Source organism: Strigops habroptila, chromosome 8 (assembly GCF_004027225.2).
Source record: "Strigops habroptila isolate Jane chromosome 8, bStrHab1.2.pri, whole genome shotgun sequence".
Lineage (NCBI taxonomy): Eukaryota > Metazoa > Chordata > Aves > Psittaciformes > Psittacidae > Strigops > Strigops habroptila.
In genome coordinates, this window is record NC_044284.2 from 50243050 (window position 1) to 50264401 (window position 21352).

General features: G+C 37.0%; 1 protein-coding gene across 1 annotated transcript in view; it reads right to left on the reverse strand.

The window, feature by feature from the left end:
* AK5 (adenylate kinase 5) overlaps positions 1 to 21352 on the reverse strand; it is a 91441-nt gene that overhangs the window by 56736 nt on the left and 13353 nt on the right. Inside the window, exon 6 of the mRNA XM_030493915.1 lies at positions 13790 to 13981. Coding sequence (XP_030349775.1) covers positions 13790 to 13981 — 192 coding nt within the window. The remainder of the gene's footprint in view (positions 1 to 13789; positions 13982 to 21352) is intronic.

Sequence of the window (21352 nt, forward strand, 5' to 3'; positions counted from 1 at the left end):
TGGAAGACAAATATATATTTTCCTTGCCAGCTAAACAGTTTCTGAGTATTTAAATAAATTCTGACCCAGGATAAGCACTGTTTCCAGTGGTGATCTCTAAATTCATAAACTTTGTAAATGGCATTGGAATAACAGTATTCAGCAAATGTCAGTTTGAGTTCAGGATGGGCTCACAAACACAACTCCCAATTGTACTGCCTCAGGAAGGACATGAATTTGTTTCCTGCAGCAAGAAGTGAGAGCATTGCTGTTTTAATATCTGTACCAGAAAGTTCTGTTTATCTGTCTAAATTATTGGAGCATGTTGTTTCAGAGCACAAAGGAGACTGTTTGGTTTATAAATGAAAGTTGGCAAGCTAAGGAGATAGTGACAGAAACTATTGCTTTAGTCATCATGGAATATGACATTCTTGCATCTAGTGTGTATTTTCTGGAACCAAATGTAGGACAAAACCCCATGTGATTATGTAGGCAGAAAACATTTTTTAAATATCATAAAAAAGTGGATGAAGTGGAACTGATTGACATAATTTATGTAACTTTTCAAAAGCTTTTGACCATATTTCTACTCGGAGTCTATTAAATGAAACATAATTTTAAGGAAGCACTAAATAATATAATGAGAAATGTCCAAGGGATGTGTTCTCAAAAACGAGCACAGAGAATGGCAACTATACTGATCAAGGAGATAGAAAGTACAAATCAGAAAACAAGGGCAGCTCACCCTGACTTGGGAAGTGAAGTCTGAAGAGGGACACGGATATTTTCAGAAAATGTCTGTAATATGACAATAGTGGCTGTCCTCTACATGTCCTTGAAAAGAAGTCCCTCTCCAGATTTCTTGTCAGCCCCTTTAAGTACTGGAAGCTGCTCCAAGGTCTCCCTGGAGTCTTCTCTTCTCCAGCTGAACAATCCCAATTCTCTCATCCTGTCTTCGCAGGAGAGGTGCTTCAGCCCTCTGGTCATCTTTGTGGCCACCTCCCTCGACCTGCTGGTCACGCTTCTTTTGATGTAGCCCAGGACATGGTTGGCTTTCTGGGCTGCGAGCGCACACTGCTGGGTCATGTTGAGCTTCTCATCAATCAACACCCCCAGGTCATCCTTCTCAGGGCTGCTCTCAACCCATTTTTGCCCAGCCTGTATTTGTGCTTGGGATTGCTCCAACTGTATAGTTTCAATTCAGTTGATACTAGGCTTAAAGATACCTTTTACTGCATTTGTTTTCTGTTTAAGATTCTAATTAAACAAAAGGCATTCAAGAAAATGAAGATTTCTTTACCTTTGCAGTGAAATTACTTAAAGTGGGGGAACAAAGACAATGTGAATACAACCTGATATTTTTGCTTACAAAAGAGACTGGAGGGGATTTTAGGTTCCCACCCTCATTTTGTTTGGTTTAAGCTGTAGTGAGGTAGAAAACAAGGTATTTTTAACATTACTTTCTATAACTTTTTTTGTTTTAATTCTGAATGAGATGATAATGGAGAACAACTGACTGTAAAAATCTTTTTAAACAAAATACCCCAGATGATCTTAAGCCTGAACCTCAGGTCAGGTTTCTGGCCTGAACTCAGTTTTCTGGCATGCTTTGGCTTCCTGTCTTATTTTTAAGTAATATAATATATGGCATTACACATGTGTCAAATTCAGTTGGTGGGGCTCACTCCTAATTAATAATCATTAATACAATTCCCTCCTTTTGCGTATCATAGATCTCATTAGATCTTCGAACTCTTATGGAGTATTATGTCACAGGTAAATTATTTTTTCATTCTAAGGGACACGGTCTTCTCCAGTGGGCATGATAAAAAGCAAGAAGTATCAATATTGAGACTCCCTCTAAAAGTGGACTTGTGATAATTTATACAACAAAGACAAGATTTGCAGAATTTTCAAGACCATTCAGATACGCTAGTTCTTAAGACTAGTTTTCAAAATCTAAAGTTGAAGAAATGTTTGCATTCCACACAGTCATTACAACGAAGAAGGAAAGGGTAAATTTCCTTCTACTTGGACTATAGTGTTCTAGATCCCAGAAACTTTTGGAAGTCACCATCCAAATTTCCAGAAAACTGCAATCTCTTATTTAATTCTATTAGTTTTGAGAGTAGTTTACACTGTAAAAGAAGAAAAAGAATTTAAAGGCAGATCTTAATTCTTTGTAAAGCTTACTCTATTAAAATTATGCCAAGGGAGTAGGGGAACTGACTAACTGCTTTCTCTAGCATGGAAAGTGAGAGTCTGCAGAGAGCCCATTTCTGTATGCTGGCTCTACAAGCAATCGATTTTGCAGAGCCACTAATTTTTATGCAATTCCCTGAACACTCTATTACCTCACGTAATGAAGATCCTGAGTATTTGCCTGTGATTTAATTTGCAAAAGGTTTCCTACGTACCCTTCTCTAAGCTGGACAACTTTTGTAAATGCATAGTCACCGACGTAGAGAATGACTTGCTTTCTGTAATTATGTCCCATCCTTACTCCAGTGAATAAATTATCACAAGCTTCTACCCCTGCTTAAGACTTTTTTTATTTGTCCTTATTCATTCTCGAGCCATATCATATATTTGAAAAAGGCTGGAGTTAAGTTTCGTTTTATACCTCAAATATCAGTCATTTTCTAGTAAATCTTTTTTCAGAGCACTTTTTATTTTTTTGAAATCAGCAAAGTTCACTGTTCTTGTGCAATTCGTGGGGAACAGGGAATTCTGCAATTTTTCTGAACTTTGCTCAAGGTAACAAGAGCAACTGTAACCTTTAACTTAAAGAATAATTCATATTTACAAGGTATGTTATCAGAATGGCGTTATAACAAATTGTTGTGCGCTTTCACAAGAAGCTATTAAATAAACTCCATGTAAAGTTCTCTCTAGCATAACTGGTTGTTAAGCTAAGGGTGTTAGTACGCCCTTAGTTTCTTTCCAAGAAACACTGGCATGGTTTCTGTTACCAACTCCTAATCCAATCTATGACAGAATATCCAGATATGTTTAACTTATTCTGTATTACACTCACCCTACTAAATTCAGTGATTTTTCTGAGTGGTCTCCTGGCTGTAGTTTAAGGATATAATGAATAGTTCTTAAAACCAAACTCATTTCAGAAACCACATGGCTCCTGACCCTCTTTCTAAAGTTCAAGATATGAGAGAACATGAATTGCATAAATGAAGAAAAGCCTCTGTTCACAGTGCTGGAATTGAGCTCATTTGTGTCTTACGCCCCATGAACAAGGTTAGAGATGAAAGCTAAAGGATGCACAAAACCTTTAATGGCCGTTCTAGCAGACTGAGGTGACATACCTACCCTGAAGGACAGCAGAGATAATGTTGCTTGTAAAAGAAACAGAAACAAGCTGCCTTGGATTTACGTGGATCTGTATTATTTAGAATTTATGTAGTGAAATTCTTGCAATAAGGTGCAGATACGAAGAGGATTACTGGATTTCTTTTTCAGTGTATTAAGGACTGAAAATTTAATAACTTGACTAAAACCGGTGTTGCTCACATTCTAGGTTCCCTTTTTGTAAGGGCTCTGCATTTGTACAAAAGTCTGCTCTTTCCAGTAGAGCAGGCCAAAAAACCACAGAAAGCAGGACACAGTAGGAAGCTAGCAAAAAGTATGTTTTTAAATTGCTTAATTGGCATTTTGCAGTGGTAGGGAGGGAGATGACCTTGGCATTACAAACCCCATATTATTACCAAAAGACAATGGATGGTAGAATATAAGAAAAGACAAGACTTGACTTGCTAGACAGAGAATTTTGAACTACTGGTATTTAAAACATGAATGTGAAGTTTCAATTTGACATTCTCGTTAAAGACAGGAGGAAAAATCCGGTGAAGGACATAATGAAAAAATGTTAAGATTTGCCTAAAAACAATGTATTTTTAGCAATTATATTTTTTACAAAATGGATCAAGAGGTAACATATGTATGACCAATTCTAGATATATAAATCATAGCAAATTACAGTGAAAATATGCCACATTTCACACATAAAGTCCTCTGCTATACTGTGATTGGCATGAATAACCATGTGGTTGGAATAAAAAGAGATTAACTGTTGAGAATGGAGACAAAAGTTCTTTCTTCATGGAAAATTACAATGATAGTTGGGATTGCAGTGTTATAGTCACATCTTGTGAGGTTTCTTTTCCCATTTTAAGTAGATTACTGGATTGCAGAACAGGTGACAACAAAGTGAACAGATAGTTATATTCAGTGGCCATTAATGAAACAAACTGCAGTCCTATATCATATGGAAAGGTACAAATGTTAACCCTGGGAGTAGAAAGGATAATAACTGTGCAAGAGGATAAGGAAACATGCTTAGTCATAGCGAAGACAAACTGCGGAGGGTTCACAAGGACGTCTTTACCAAGAACTTTAGGTTATGTCTATATGGTACAAGGCAATGCTGTGCAGAGATGTTTGTGCTAACACTAAATGGTGTACCACAGTTACAAAGAACAAAATATTCATATTAGTGGCTACCTGATGTGTAAGTATCCATGAATTTTAGAAAAAAGGATTTATTACTTCGGTGAAGTGCTGAGTTAACACAATTGTGGTGTTTCCTAGATCTGAATTATTTCATAGTTTTTCAAAGCTGTTTGGTTGTATTATTAAAAAAAAAAAAAAATCCTCCAAAGAGCTGTCAGAAACATTCTAAAGGATATTCTGCAAAGGGGAAGATGTACTGAGAGAAGGCTATTTTTCTCACTGTAGTACTGTTTAGTGTGGTGTATTCCCTGAGTCAGAACGGACGAGTAGCTTTTCAGCTCTCTCAGTTCTTCACCAACAGCGTAGCTGTGTCTAACCCTGTCCTGTTAAGCCTAAATGCTGAAACAAGACTGCAGAATGCTAGAAAAAAATGCCAGAACAGATCCAGCAGTTTAATTGCATCAGACTTTCTGCTGACAGTCTGAGCATCTCTTCTCCATTTTGACTCTAAAACAGCTTCCATCAATACAATATCCATGGTATTCACAAATGTGAATAAGTTTGTCTTTATGATGCATTTAAAAGTAAAAAGTGTAATCTTTTATGTCTCCCCTCTCTTTCATGCAGTGTATCTACAGGAAAGGAGGTACTGGAGCAAATGCTCAAATAATTACAGGATGATACTAGATCTCATGACTAGAGGCCAGTTCACTCAGTCTCATTTCACCCATTTAAATCGAAGTTGAGTTGATATCAGAACAAATATTCAGTTGCTGTGTCCATAAGGAAATAGAAATATTTAACAATAGCTAATGATACTAACCTAAGATTCAGGAAATTAGGATGTTAAGTATTGGAATTGTAGGGCATGAGCCACTGGTGTAGTAACATTTTAATAGGACTGTGAGAGCTCAAAGACCATTCTGATTCTACTAATGTAGGAACTAGCATGAGTTGATATCCAAAATTTTTTGATCAAATGGCAGCAAAATGGTTCTGCCATGAAGTTGGGAAGGCACTGGCTGCAAACTTGTCATAGGGAAGATGCATCAGTGGTAATCAAAGCTAGAAATCATTAATGGAAGTTTCAGTAGGAAAGTGGCATTTTAACATTTGCAGCAAAGCATGGTTGAAATGCAGCTTTAGTTTTTCTGCTGGATGTTCACAAAATCAAGTGTGGTTTAGGATAGGGAAGTTTGCTTATGGATGCCAAGTATACCTGATTCAATACAAAAGGACTTCCCTGAGATGTGGTATTTTTTCCCAGCGGGTTTCCTAATCTAAGTCTCCTCTAAATAACAAAAGTTAATCTTCTTTAAGCCTCACTTTAACTATAAAAAGGAAACTAGAAGCTAATATTCACTCAAAGGACACAGCTTAATTACCTTAAGATGAACTGTTTAAAATAATTTGAAGAATATGTAGGGCATATTTTTTTAAACATCTCCTACAGTTCATTTCTCTGCATGATAACTTTGCTTAATTACTTGTCTTAGCTTTAGCTTCAGATCTGTAAAAAAACCTCTGTTAGTTTTAAACACATACCAGTTTTCAGAGTCCCAGAAATGGATAAAATCTAGGATAGTATGGCTGTCAGAAGCAGCATTCCCTCTCTCTTTCTCGACTCATCAATGGCTAATTCTATAGCCAGACTTGTCAAAGTTCATTTCTTTTTTCAAAGTCTACTTCTTCATTCAAGCTACTGAGTGCATAGGGGGAAGGGCAGATTTCAAATAGCTGGTATTTATTTAAATCATCATTCCTCCAAAGTTAGAAAAGAATATATTGTTGCAGCAATGCTATTCACCTCAGCAAAGAATTTCCACCCTCAAGGTTTTTCTCCATGCTTGTCATGTACACAGAGGGCACATTTCCAAGCTTGGTTGTTCTCTGGCAGACATTACTATTTCTGATATACTTAACTTGTTGACATAAATCATATAATCAGAGGCTGAAAATATTTTAAAATTGAAAGTGTATATGGTGCACATGCTTCCACATATGCACGAATTCTTCATCTAGCTTTCCCATATAAAATGTACATATATTTACAAACAGTTTGTTTAAATACATTTCCACATAAATTTCATTTACATAGCTCCTTTTGTATGTTCTTTAAAGTATCTCACAAAGCGGTAAAACGAAGAGTGTTGAGACACCCTGTAAAAACTAACAGTGTTGCACAGACTTTCTCTAGTTCGGCAGTTCCACAGGAAACAGTTACAGGGTCTTTCTTATATCCCTGATTTTCTGCAAAAGAGCTATCAAACAAGCTATCTGGATTCCTCTTCACACCCCCACTTGGTCATGCCCAAGAAAGCAGAAGTACCCTGAAGAACCAGTGTAGCAGTCATCTTAAGAACTAACATGCAAGACTGTGCTCACGACTGTGGTATTTTTATAACAGCGGAGACATTTGAAAATATATTGGTAGCATTGGCCTAATCAATGGGAAATCTCAGTTGTACCCTCTACAAAGCAAAGAAAGTTCAAACCCACATCTGTGACTTGTAGGGAGAAAGGCTACACTCACATACAGTGAGGCTAGGTTCGAGTGAAACCATTATTGCCAAGTCTATATCAATTTGCAGCCAAAATGCAAGATCCAAGGCATCACATGCCATGTATATGAGATCCTGAGCCTGCGGCGGGGGAGTGAGAGCACACGGGGGAGGTGGTGGCTAACAGTCTCTATTGCGAGCATTACTTCAGGGAAGGGGGTGTGGAATTGTTTAATTTTCTTTTTAAGGACTGTTTAATGCAAAACTGCATGGATGAGAGCAAGTACCACTACCATAAAAACAAGAGAAGCTAGTCATTCTGTGTTCTCCCAAACCAGATGCAAGTTTCTCCACTGAGGAGATGACTCTTTGAGCCGGATTCTGGTTTGGGAGAGGTGCCGGCCAGTTGTTGCCATCAGGACCTGGAAGCAGGGTGGAGGTTCAGATCATGCCTTTGTTTAACAATTTCCTATTGATAAGATCTGGATTGACCTTGAGAGTTAGTGAAAAGACTTCAGGACTCACATTTCTCACATGGACAGGAGGCCCAGAATTAAAGGAGGAATTCGCCTCAGTGATATGGTTTAGTGGTGGTCTTGGCAATCCTGGTATAATGGTTGGACTTGATCTTAAAGGTCTTTTCCAACCTAGTTGATTCTGATTCTGTGAGCAATTGGAAGTCCTCTGGAATCAGCATTCACAGCTAAATAAATAAATAAATAGAAAGCCCAACCCCAAACCTCAAGTTAGGGTTATATGGTAACCCCACACATGGTATATGGTAACACAGAAACTTTAGAAATAGATTATAACTGATAGTTTTTTCATCAGCATATTGGTAAGTCACAGCCTGTAGCTGAAGTTCATGTCAGCGTGCAATGCTATAGCAAACCCCCTTTTCTTAACCAAATCAAGATAAAATTTATATAACACGGTTCCGTGGGGAATTTTTCTGTGACAGTTGACAGCCATTAGGCTTGTTTGATGCTAATGAGGGCAGACAGCTATATAAGCTATTTCCCTCACCCGCAACTATTTGACTTCTAAATTTGTGCTCAAAATCCATTTCCAGCGTCAGCTGCTTTTTCTGGGCTCCCTTCACTTCTCTGACTAATCTGAATGTCATTTTAATGTTTTGCATAGGCATGGTAAATTCCCTAAAAGGAAAAGTGAGACAATGAAGATATCAGTGAAATCAGCATTTTATGCCACAGGATGCTGTCCTGCTCTGGCTGTTTAAATCAGGTCCAGAGCCACCTTATAACATTTAGCATTTTTGTCTTGCTAGAGGCAGTCTTTTTTTCCTTTTTTTTCTTAAATACACACAGACTTATTAACATACCAAAGTTGACACTGAAGCATTATGCGTACATAGAATTATTACAGATAAGGCAGACTGGGCCTAATCCTGTGTCCAGTAAGAGGAACTTCCACTGCTACAATGACGAGCTCTGTAAATTCTTTTTTCTGCCTAGACCAACAGATATTTCTACAAAGAACAGCTAAGCTCTCCGAGAGCAACTTTAATAACTGTGACTGAAAGATTTTTGTAATGCAATGATCTCCTCTCCATTGACTATACCAATATCTAGACCAGATTAGAGTCCAAATAAAGTGGAGATTTAGACTCTTTTCAAAATAACAATTGCTGGGTGATGGGTACCCCTGGGGTGTGAATAGCAGTGTTTTAAAATCCATCTGAACAAGGCAGAGTAGCTTAATTACCTTTTCCTTTCTACCTAACTTCTCCTCTATCCTACCATCTTCCCACAATTAGTTTTGGTTTGATACAAATAACTAGTTTCTGAAATACGGATTATCTGGAGATACAAATCCTGCATATTACCTTGCTCTCCTCACCTCTGATAACTTTTTCCTCCAATACAAACAGAACAGAAATAACCATAGCATGGTCAAAATTTTTACTGTACTGAAAATAGCTGATTGCTACCAATAGCTTCATTTTATATAAATAAGTAGTCAGCATTTTTTCTTGCATTGAATTAGCAGTAAAAAAGTACAACTCTGGTATTTTTCACAGTGTGGGCACCATCTAATAGCCTCTCAATGCTCATTCCTTTCTCTCCTGAGTATACTTTGTGCCTCTAACTGAGAATAACTTAACCAAGTCAGGTGAGTGGAAAAAAACCCCAACATGTTTTCTAGGTGAAGAGGCTGCTTTCTATGGGATTATTTATTTATGACTTAGAGTTAGAAACATTATGACACCAGTGCTAAAACAGTTTGTTCATTATGGTCTGCCATGCTGTATTGTTGTGTTCTCTAAACTTCCCTGCAGAAGGATAAATTACATCTGATGGGGTGTAAATGAAAAAGTTTCCTAGTTAGAATAATTTTACATCACAGTAATTTATTCAAAGGTCAGTGAATGTGATTTCCTTGAGCTTTATCCTACAGTTCTTAAGGGCTAGGCAGTTCATAGCAGCAGGTCTAACAATGATGAAACATCAATATAATGGCCAAAAGAGAAAGATATCTTGAAACTAACAAAATAATAAATCAAGTTTCAGCCAATTTTCCAGCTGATTCTTAAGGAATTCTTTTACTAGTGATCTTCTTTAACAGCAAGTTCTCACCACAACAAAGGTGTGCTGGACTAGATCTTCAGCTAATACAAATCAATTTTCTCCTGAAACACGGCGTACCTAGGCTGGGGTACCAGGAATGGGAGTAGGGAGAAGGATTAACTTTTTATTATTTGTAACTAACAGCACATTTTTTCAGAGCATGCTAGCTCTGTCTCAGGACACCAAGCACATTAAAAGCATTAAAGCACATTAGCTGCATAGGGATTAAGGTTCATTCTTTGCTTTACTTTTTCATTATTATCTAATTAAAGAAAAATCAGTGTTAGAAAGTGAAATGATACCATCCTGTATCTCCATGAGTACTGTAACCAAAATAAGAAAGTACCTAACAATGATTCTCATAGGTGAGTGATATGAACCACCTAAGTATTTTTAATTGAACAGCAAGAAGTTTGTATACACAGACCCTTTTATTTTGAAGTTCTCCACTCATGACACACCTCAACAGTAGCCTTGGCTTCTTGGGCATGGCTGTGTATACATACCAATTGCCACGTCAGCACCTGAGACCAAATATAATAATATTCTAATATATTCATCTCAATAAGTGCTAGATGGCAGGAAGGATATTGGAATGGATTAAACTGTGTTCAGAACTGAATTCCTCTGCTAAACATTAGAGTGCTTGCATATCATTCAGGCATTTACATTTTCTCCCATTTATAATTTAATCTAACATCTCCCCCCACCACCCCCCCCCCCCCCCCGGTAATTTGTGGCTTAGTTATTGTCTAGGTAAACAATATATAATGTTCTAAGATTTTTTTAAGTTACTGATAAAATAAATGCCAGCATATGCATCTATTTATATTCAATATTGTGATATCTATTATTATTGCCTTGATACCTCTTGAAAAAAAGTTTGTCTTAAGTAAAGTCAGGTTTTGATTTGTCAGACCTATTGACAGACTGCTAAAAAGAACGTTAAACACAGACCATGTATTCCTGAAAATATCAGATATTTACTTCTCTTTCTTAATTTTAATGAAGTTTACACTGTTCAATTTGAACAATCCAAAATCTTGGATACTCCAACTTCATTATTCCAAAGACAGAGTTTTTCAGAAAGCACAGAGTTATATCTTTCCATTTCTTAAAAGTACTATAGGTGGGGCCCTCACTTCTTTCCTTGAAACCAGAAACCAGGATCAGACTCTGGGAGCAGGGACACCATGCACAGACTGACAACAGGGCATACAGAGCAGCAAACAAGTACAAGATATGCACTGTATAAAATTATAAAAGATCAAGTGGGGAAAAAAAAAGACGAAGGGGAAGAATTACACCTAAGCAACCTCACCAATACAATCTGAAATGAAGAACATGGTTTTTAATTCTATTAACTTAACCAAACTATGTTAAAACCAGCATGGAGTAACTGTTGGAGCAGGAAAAATAATATTCTTTGGGAATTTACATTTTTATTTTCTTGCTCATACAGTGCCTAACAGTAGAATACAATTACATCAAACATCTCTTCATTTATCATATTTAGTTAGATTTCAATTAATTTTTCTTTTCTCTCTTAGTCTGTTTACTGATGAAGAACAATATATTTCACTAGATGTTTAAAATTTGAGTTGTGATTCTAAAACTATAACTCTCCATAAGACAAATGGTTCTGTTTCTTTTCCCTGAGTAGAACCAAGTCACCTGGTAGAAGAAATGTCTGAAATTTAGAGCTTTGAATAGCAGTGACAAGGTGGAGGTAGGGATTTAAGAAAAATGTAAATCTTTTTTTCCTTCTGGTCAACACTGACCTTGCCTGACATTGCTGCAAGGATTCACTCCTCTGGGAATGAGTCTAGCGTAATTCTATTTTATGCTGCTCTAGTTCTTACACTGATCTCATCCGTATAATATTTCAGTGCTTTCCAAGTTCAACATTATAATCAGCAGGATGAATGTGATTTTCTTTCTTGCGTCCTCTTTCTGTAGGGAAATAATACGCACAAGCGCATCAAATGAGGTATTAGTGTTAATACCACATGTGTATTACACAGATACATACTAATAAAGGCAAGCTGAAGAGACAATGCTTCCACCAGGAGAAGGTGGTGATGAAGACCGCAATGGTTCTTGGATCCTATGGCTTTCTTTTCCGTTGATGGAAGGCTGTGAAAAATTATATGAGTTTTCTATTATCAATATCAGGAGAAAGCTCAAGTTCACCAGTGAAGAAGACAATGGGATCAAAGCCATTTGGAGTAAGAAAATGTCTCTCCACTGATGTTTGCTTAAAGGAATAGGACAGGAAGTTGGCAGAGACATACTTCGATGTCCCATTGGATAAATGAATTTCCAACAAAATGAACATATGAAAAGAAATTACGTTGTCAGAGGAATGCCAAAACTCTATAGATGATGCTGATCTATAAATTCACTGCTAAGAAAAGGAACAAATGGTGATTATATGACAGTTCTTTTTAAATGCTATTTTAAAATTTACAACTTGCTCTAGTAGTATGTAGTTTCCTATGTGGACTTAGCATGTTTCCTCTGTTTTGAGATCACATGTTTTTAAAAAATATCCTTTCATAGAAAGTTTCAGTTGCTTAGTTGCTCTGCAGTATGCATACCTAACCCCTTTTTATTACTCCTTCCCCAGCTATTCCTTTTTCTCATTTGTCCCCCGCCACCTCAGTTGCCTTAGGCAACTTTAAAAATGTATCTTCCATATGCAATGAAATCCTATGGAAATGAGGTCTGCCATATACATTCTTTGTCACCTACAGAAAGGGATCCTATTATCCACTGCCCATGAAATCACTTGTGTGTCTAACTCTCAGGGCTTGGCCTTACTAACATGTCCTGCTTTTGCAGAAAGGGAAATGCAGCTGCACTGTAGCAACTCTAATGACAGGTGAACAACAGTGTCTCCCTTCCAAAGTCTAATTCTCTTCACTTCTACACCAATGTAAATTTAAAGTAATTTCTAGATCTCTACGAAATTATAATAACACACTTTGAGTAGATACCATATAGTTACGGAGTAAATTCAAATCTTAGAGATTTTTTCATATTAAAGACATTTTTGACATATTTGCAGAGTCAGTATTATCTGCATATGCTGTTCCATAGCAGACAGTAATATAATGTTCACATGCCACGTTATCGTTTCCACACTCATTACAAACATCTGCTTTCTTCAAAATGAGAAGAGGTACCTAAGGTGAATGTTACAATTTAAATTAGCTTCTGAATTCTCAAGAAACAGAGCTAAAAAGTAGAAGATGAAAATGAAACCTCAATAGGAAAAACATCTGTTTTACCTGTCTCATCCCAGAAAAGGAATTCAATCCACATGCTCCACATGCTTTACCTACATAGGCACATTTTCCCTGAAGAGCCAAGTATGCTTTCTATAGGGGGAGCACTTGTAAAGGCTATAGAAATGTAATAAAATACACACTTCCTCAATAATGGAGAATGACTTCCTAGAATTCCAGTCCTCTCATTCTTCCAAACAGAATCCTCAAACAGAACAGATACTCTCTGGAGAAAAAAATGTGATAATGTCCTGGGACTTTCATTTTGAAATTCAGAAGGATGTTGAAGTGCATTATTAAGGCATCATTAGATGACTTTGCAATTAAGGCTGCTTTGGCCCATCATGAATCTGACCAGCACATAGAATTAGTCATATTTGCCATGAGGAGAACGTGCCAATGGGACCTACCCAGGTTATTTAGATTACCAAAATAAAAAAAGCCATCTGTGCTCTCAAGGTACCTTATGTAGTACTAAGTTCTGTGCACTGTTACAACCAGCCAATAATTTAGAACATGTTAATAATTCAATGTTGTCAACTGCTCGTTGAATTTGTCATCATTAAACACTTAAATACTTCAGCAATACTTGCTAGCCCTACTTCAGTAAAGTGCTTCTGGCTTTATTTATGAATGCAGCTTTTGGTGTGTTCTGTGTTTAGACATAGTGAGTAATTTCTAAGTAAAGGGTTTTCATCTAGTTGGTAAAGCATTTCATGCTTGAAGCAAAGAATTTACACGGTGCTTACCATGTCCCATGCATTCATGCATGTGAATTTTGCTCTGTTACTGCATTTTGCAAAAACTACTCTCTCAGCAAACTGAAAGTTTACTTTCGGTAACCAAGGTTTATACCTAAACCATAATTTGACTCACCTAGCCTATCTTAAAGCAAAAGGTCTAAGAAGCCAAGTCTAACCACAGCAAAAATTAAGGTTTCAGAGGTATATACTAAAGGACTTACGGTGATGATTAGCCCTTTTTCCTGGAAATATTTAACCAATGGGACAGCATTCTGCTTGAAATTCATTAGTCGTCTTTGAGTGGCTTTCAGGTTATCATCAGGTCTTCCTTGCTGTTCAGCACGCTTCAGTAACCTTTCTTTCAGCCTTTGACTGGAACATGCCAGGAATACCACCAAATCTGGGGTACAGATCTGCAGAAAGAGCAGTTCAAGAAGTCTGTGATTAAGCTGACTACCCAGCACTGTGGACTCAGCAATTCCATTATTAGGTGAGGCTCAGGTATGCTGCATTTGCATGCATTGGAACTTAATGCTATGTAAATTTGATAGTCAAATTATTTACAAACATTGCAGATGATTGGAGACATGAGGACACAAACTACAAACCAACCCCCCAAAATACTAATTCTGATTATTTTTAATGAGTGTCTGTTAGATTACAATTAATCTTGTAATCTATTCTTTTAAAAATAACTGTCAGTGGGAAAGAAGCTCTCTCCTACCTCTAACACATATACCTCAATGTCAACAAAACAGAGTAACTTTCTTCCCCTTTTCAGACTATTCTAAATACATAATTGACAGCTCTTCTGTCCTTTCATGGACAGAAATTAATTAGTCAATTTTACTACCACATAAAGCTTTAAGGCACATATTCACATGAAAGGCTATGAAGGTAAGTTTCTGTGTTAGACTTTTTCATGCAATATGAACATTACCAAAAGCAGCTCTGTTAAATTAAGGTTGCTTCATTAGTAGTAGAAGAACAGCAGTAGAGACTTTGGGAATTTAGAGAGCATATAATAGTAAAGAAATCCAAATTATGACACAGATTCTGAAAGAGAATGCTACGGATTTCAATGCCTTTTAGGTCATGGAACACTGACTCATGAAAGGGAATGGCTGATGCAGCAGACTGAGCACACAGACAACTCCAGTCCCAGTGTGGATATCCAGCTGATTGGAGCTTCCTAACACACAGTACACAGGGACTCTGAAATTATAACTGCAAATCAGGGATCTAGTAAAGTGAAGGACAAAAGGAGTTTATACATTCATAGTTTTACTGAGTATTTCCATTTCTATGGATCCTAGCAATGGTGAAGAAATATGGTAAGAAATCTTCAGCTGATCCAAGCTGTAGCTGGCCATCTCCTCACTTTCAATGCTCACTTCCAAACATCCTCAGGACTAGCATTTACGATGTACTCAGGTCTGTGAAGTCAGTCTGTAAAGTGTAGGACTTAAGCTTTTGCGTATCACATAACCTCACATACAACACCAAACCTTACAGATGGTACTTAGAATAAATAGATTGCTCATGAAATTATTAGTTTTAAAGGAAAAAGAGGAAGGAGACGAAAGGAGGATCTTTCTGTTTCACACATGGGCAGATCTTTTTCTGTTTCACACAAACATGAGAGTGCAGCTTTACACAGTCAGTCTCAGTTCTTTAAAGAAACTATGTCAGAGTAAGTGAGGCCCCATAGCAAGGGAAGGATCTGAACGCCACCAAGAAGCCATCAGGTGTGCAGGTTCTCATCTGCATCTTCCCACAAATGACACTGGCCTCACAGGTCAGTTCCTTTTGAAGAAAAAGGGAAAGCATGCCCTGGGCATTGTAAAATGGGGATTCTAAGGAGGTACAACACAGTAATTATTGTGGAAAATCAATTAATTAGGTTTTAATTATTTCCTATTGCTTTTTAAAATGGAAAGTTCTCTACAGGAGCTGAGTACTGCTGTTCTTAATTTTTTTACTAGTAACAGCAACCATACAAAGGACAGATCAGAATCCCAGGACCTAAAACAATTTTATCTGACACTCTGGCTTTGCTAATTTGAAATATATTTTACTCACAGAAATAAAATGTCAATGAAAACAATGGTTTAAAATTCTTAGTTCAAGAAGCCTAGTTTCAAATGAAGTATTGTCTAGAAGGTTTTTTGTTGAAGTGGAAAAACAAGTAACTCAGACATATTTGAGGTAGGAATACAAAGCAGATTCTGATTATGTGACGTCTCTATGAATTAAACCTGCAGAATATGTATTTTTATCATCAGAAAGTAGCTGAAAACCATTTAATAAACACAAGCCTCTGCTTCATTTTAGATGCATGAAAGGCCAACATCTCTCCTATATCCATAGGTAGTCAGACCTAATAGCACTTTATGTATTTTTTTCTACATGCATTTACAAACTTCAGGGTAAACCCTTAAAATGCTATCAATAATGCACTCCTGTTTTCAGGAACCACTCTACTTCCACTTACCTCAACTGCACCTATCTGCAAGACATGCTTAGAAATATTCTTAAGTTGGAAAGTAACAGGCTAGTGTGAACATACGGACGTCTGGGATTACTTCTCTAGAAACGTATCTAGTTCTGCGTAAATATGAGTAAAAAATTGCTTTTTCCTAACAAAGGAAAAGGGCTTTTTATGACTCATTTGGGGAAAAAAACCCCAAACCAAACCTATTTTTTAAACTCAGAACTAACTGTTGTGCAGTTTTATGACTAGGAAATAAGTTTTATTCTGAGATTTAGCTTGTAGAAAAGGTGTATAGAACCAGCACAGACAGAAGAAATGGATTCCTTCGCTCTGATTTTCCATAGCACGCTCATCTTTTGCTAAAGGTAGAAGGTCTTTTTCAAGTCCAGAAATGCACATGAGGAAGGACTTTGGGGTTTAGGGAAGTAAATTTGACTACCTACTAACTGGAACTCAGCAGAAGGCAGAATCTTTGCCTATGGAAACAGGCAGGTTTCTGGTTATTTACAACCTTCTGAATCTTAAAGGAGACATAGAACGTATGGCATCAACTCAGAATAAAACTGGTGGGTACATCCTCTCATTTTTTAGAATAGTATATACTAGTAAGTGAATCCTACTCTCTTTGGGTCTGAATCTCCTTCCTAAACTGGAACAAGGAGTAACTTGAGAGTAATCCCATGCAAGTTGGTGGTGCTATTGACGTAAAGCAGTAAGTGGAAAGATGTTTTCTCTGGGGATATTTTCTACATCTCCTCTTGTTAGTGAGAGTAGTGTGGTTGTTTGCTAGAAATTAGATGATTACACTCTCTCTCATTATTCCTCATTAGGCACAAGACAAAAATGCTCTGTTTCTTAATTCCTGGTGTGTTCTACTAGATACTCCTGAGAAAACTCATCTGACAGCTCATGAACAACTGTCATTAATTTAACAGTGCATTTTATTCTAACTGGCAAAGGTTACTAGCAACCTAGTTTATGTCCATTGTACGGGTGCTCTCCCTTGTAATTACTGAATTGTTTTTTATAGTTCCATCTCTGCTGGGTTACTAGACTGACTGAGTAGTTTCTTCTTGGTTTAGAAAAGCAAAATAATGAATCATGCTGTCAAAGAATGAATCCTGCTCATAGATTTTTTTTCTCAAGTAACTGCTTTTGAATCATAGTCACACTGCCTAAGAAATAAGCTTCCGGAAGATTGCCCAGGCTACATAATTAGGCCTCCTAATAATTGATTAAGAGCAGCAGGTATCTTTAGGGAGAACAGATTTTCATCTGTGTAGTGCAGCTAGTCAGTAGGAATTCCTATCTGCAAATGTTAATGCTAAAAAGAAAGGTCTAAGCAGACCTCTGGTTCAGAACTGCTCAGCAGGCACCTCCATCCACTCTTCTGAGGATTAAGGACCGAAAATGGTTGAGCCCTCCTTTGGCTAGTTTGGCTAGCAGAGTCATTGTCAGAAAAATAGGAAACCTGAGGTCTAGGATCTCATACCCAGCAGAAAATTGAAGCAGAAGAGTGCTCTAGCTTCCAGGGGAGGAGACAGACAGAAGACGACTATTCCACAGGCTTCCTGCTCTGATTTGGCTTTAAGAAAGCAATGTAAAATTCACAGTGCCAAGGGGAATGAATGAGAGGAACCACAGCAATGCAGATAGCTGATGCGCTAGCCCTCCAACTCATACAGATGACTGGGTACATAGATCCAGTAGGAGACTGTACCTGAGGCTATCAGCCTGGAACAATTAAGTGGAGATTTGGGAGAAGGGAGATAGAAATTGAGGAGGGAATGAAATGAAGACACACAGACCATGATGCAGAAAAAACCCACCTTTACCAGAACAAAAACCTATTGCAGAGAAGAGATCCTTTTCCCTTAAGAAGATTCACAGAAAGGCTGCATTCATTTTTCTAGTTGTTCTGGAGCCCACACTCCTGGCCAGTGACAGAGTAGGTTTTCTACGAGAAGCTCTTTGCAGAGCATGAGCTTGCAGACAGACAGTCATAGGCCAGCTGCCTACATACAGGTCAAACACCTACATCAAACTTCAAGAGGACTGTAGACACCATTTCTGCTTGGAGGTTTAAGTATTGGACTTGGAGGAATAGTACTGCTGTCCTTAGCCTGTGAGACTGTGAAAGGACAAGTCGGTTTTTCCCAGCATCCTATATATTGACATCTACACAGTTCTACTTTAGCACAATTACTTTCCATAATAATTTTCATAAGGAATATACTGGTAAGTTAAACAAAGTTAACTTGAATCATATCCAAGATTAACTAGTTATTCTTTGTAGGTGGAGTGTATTTATGAATATTCTTAAGGACATTTTAAACAAAGAATCAGATAAAATCTACTGCCTCTGTTTATTATATAAATTAAGATTTTACTTCTTCAAATATAGTCTTGTCACCCAGGCCATTTAACACAAAAATATTTTTAAGATAATTTCTACAAAAGCAGTCTTTTATCAAGGAATTAAATTATATTCATTAATGAATATTCATTAATTCTAATACCTGTTCCACATTTCATTTCACTATTAACAAAACTTACAATTAATATATTTTAAGCAAACTTCATCTGTATTTACGCTATTGAAACTAAACGTTGATATTGGGGAAGGAAATGCTGCCATCAGAAGTTATGCATGAATGACTGAAAGTGGAAAAGAAAAAACCAAAGTAAAGCAGTAATTGAAATTAACTAGAAAATACTGCAGTGAGAAATTATTTCTCCTGGAAAGGGCAAAAACATCGCCATATGAGAGATTACATACAAAGTCAAACTACAGTTTCTTCTTCACAAGTCATTTGAGTTCAATACACCAGTCAAAGGCATTTCATTACAGTGCTTCTGGAGAGGAAGATACTTAGCATGCTTGAACATGCTGGTACTGTAGGTGACTTGCTGAATTTCAAGCTGACAGGTTAATGGTAAATAAACCATTTTCTCCTTGGCATTTTCGAGTGTGTGCTTGGAATCTAAACACCTTTCTAATATTTGCACTCAGCAGAGATCATGGATACCTTAGAAATTCCTAGTTTAGGATAGCTTTATGCTAGGCTCAAACTGAAAGGCTAAATAAATCAGTATGAAATCTGTGCTACTACACAGGAGGATTTCAAAATCATCACAACCCAAAAATTATCATACATTTAAAACAAATACATAAACTGGAAGTTCTATTTGGTTTTAAGACATTAAAATTCATGTTTTCATTTTTATTCCACAACCATGACTGCCTGGAACTTTGTTTTAAAGTGAGAGCTGAGATTCTCATATTTACATGACTTTGGGGCTTTATTAAAAGTATCCCTATTAAAGTGTTGGTGGTATTGATTGCTTTCTGATATTAAGAAATGAGAGTCAGGGTTTGGCAACAATCCAAGACTTCCAGTGAAAGAAATTATGTGTCAAATATTCAGTTTTCAAAGAGAAAAATACAGCTCAAATAAGAAGTTCAAAGAAAACTGAAACTCAGAGAAAACTGCAGTGCTCACAGCTATGAGTTCTCACAGGCTGCAATGAGTCTGCAATGAGGAACAGACCATTAAGAAACGAAGCTGGTGTGACTGACCAGAATAGCAGTTGCTGCTGCTGGTTGGCAAGCACTGCTAAAAATCTGAAAGCATCGCTGATACCATCTTATAGACTTCTTTCCTTCTCAAAAGATATAGATATAGGAACAGTGATATTAATAAAAAAAGCTTCAATTCAAATGTAAAATTCCTCAGATGTGTAAAGAGCTTTTTAATCTACTTACTCCACATTGACGTTATTGGTTGGAAGCAGTGTTTATTACTTCTGGTTTCTAGATCTGAGCAGAAAAAGAAATACTGGGAGTGCTGCAAATGATACACTGCTTTATCTTAGGCACTTCAGTCATTGAGATGCAATGTGTTCTAATACAATTCTGCCTAGCAACACGTTGAGAACTTAGTGTCCACATGAGAGTTTGGCAACATAATAAGGAAGAAATCGTCATCTTTTAGCTATACCTATGTTTGGGAATGTTAGCATAAGTTGGTTTGCTTTGACTCGTTTACTAAAAATAACATTTTTCCCAGAGAAAAGTTCAGCTTCTGGATTAGTCAAAGGGATAAAAATGTGCTGGTAGTACCAAGAGCAATTACAAGTGAAGTCCACAATAATTCATTATTATTTTGGTTTTCCATACTAGAACATTATGCAGGACAGGTACTGTAACTACAGTTCAAACATATAGGTATGCATTTGATTTTTTCACAAAATGAAAAAAATCTGAAAGCTTAAATAGTGTCAAGTCTCAGGAACAGCTATGTGAGGCATGAAACTGAACAAATTAATTTAGCGTAAATAATTTGTTACATTAAAGATGTCTGTAAACACAGCACAGTTAGATTTTACATGTGCTTGCAAGAGAAACCAGGCACCTTAGCTGACCTTTTCCTCTACTAATATGATGAACCATTTCCAATATAGATTAGTTTATCTTTACAATAACTCACCACAGTTCTTATTGGTGAAAGTCATGTAACAATAGAAATAAAAAGGTTCAGAAACAGCATTCAGAAGGCAGCTATAGTGTTAGTGTTTGGGAGCAAGACAGATTTTATGCCCTTTGTGCCTTGCCTTTCCGCTGATCATGACCTGCTTTCCACAACATGCACTAGTGGAGAAAGGGGAGATGATTTGATGTGGCTCAGAGCAAAAACTGTACAGGCTCTCTCCTGGTTCTCCTTTCACTGACCACTGTGGCTACCTCATATCTAGTCCAAGTTTTGACTTCCTGGCCCTTTATGTGAAATTTGGTCCAGATACTTTCTTGATCCCACTCACAAAGAGGAACATATGAGTAACAAAACAATACAGACTTCTCACAATCAATGAAGACCAGATATGCTCTCTTGAACTATAATGATGTCAGGTTTGTGTAGCCTGTTTGGTTTACAGACTTCCTATTTTCCTCACATTTGTTCAGATTACTGTCTGAATATCTTATATTACTCATCTCTATTTCCATTCAGTTCAATAACTTGTCCTCCATATTCTCCCCCTACAATTTATTTTTGGGATTACTAGATATATTTTCGGAGTTTGTTTCTGTCTGTGTAAACAATGGCAAAGGAGAAAGGCTATACAGTGGAAAATGTCGCTTTTAAACTGAATGCTTCTTTGCTTATTTCAAGCTTCCATGATGTGCTGGTTTTGGCTGGGAGATAATTTTCTTAGCTAGTATGGGCTCTGTTTTGGATTTGTGCCGAAAACAGTGTTGATAATACAGAGATATTTTTGTTATTGCTAAGCA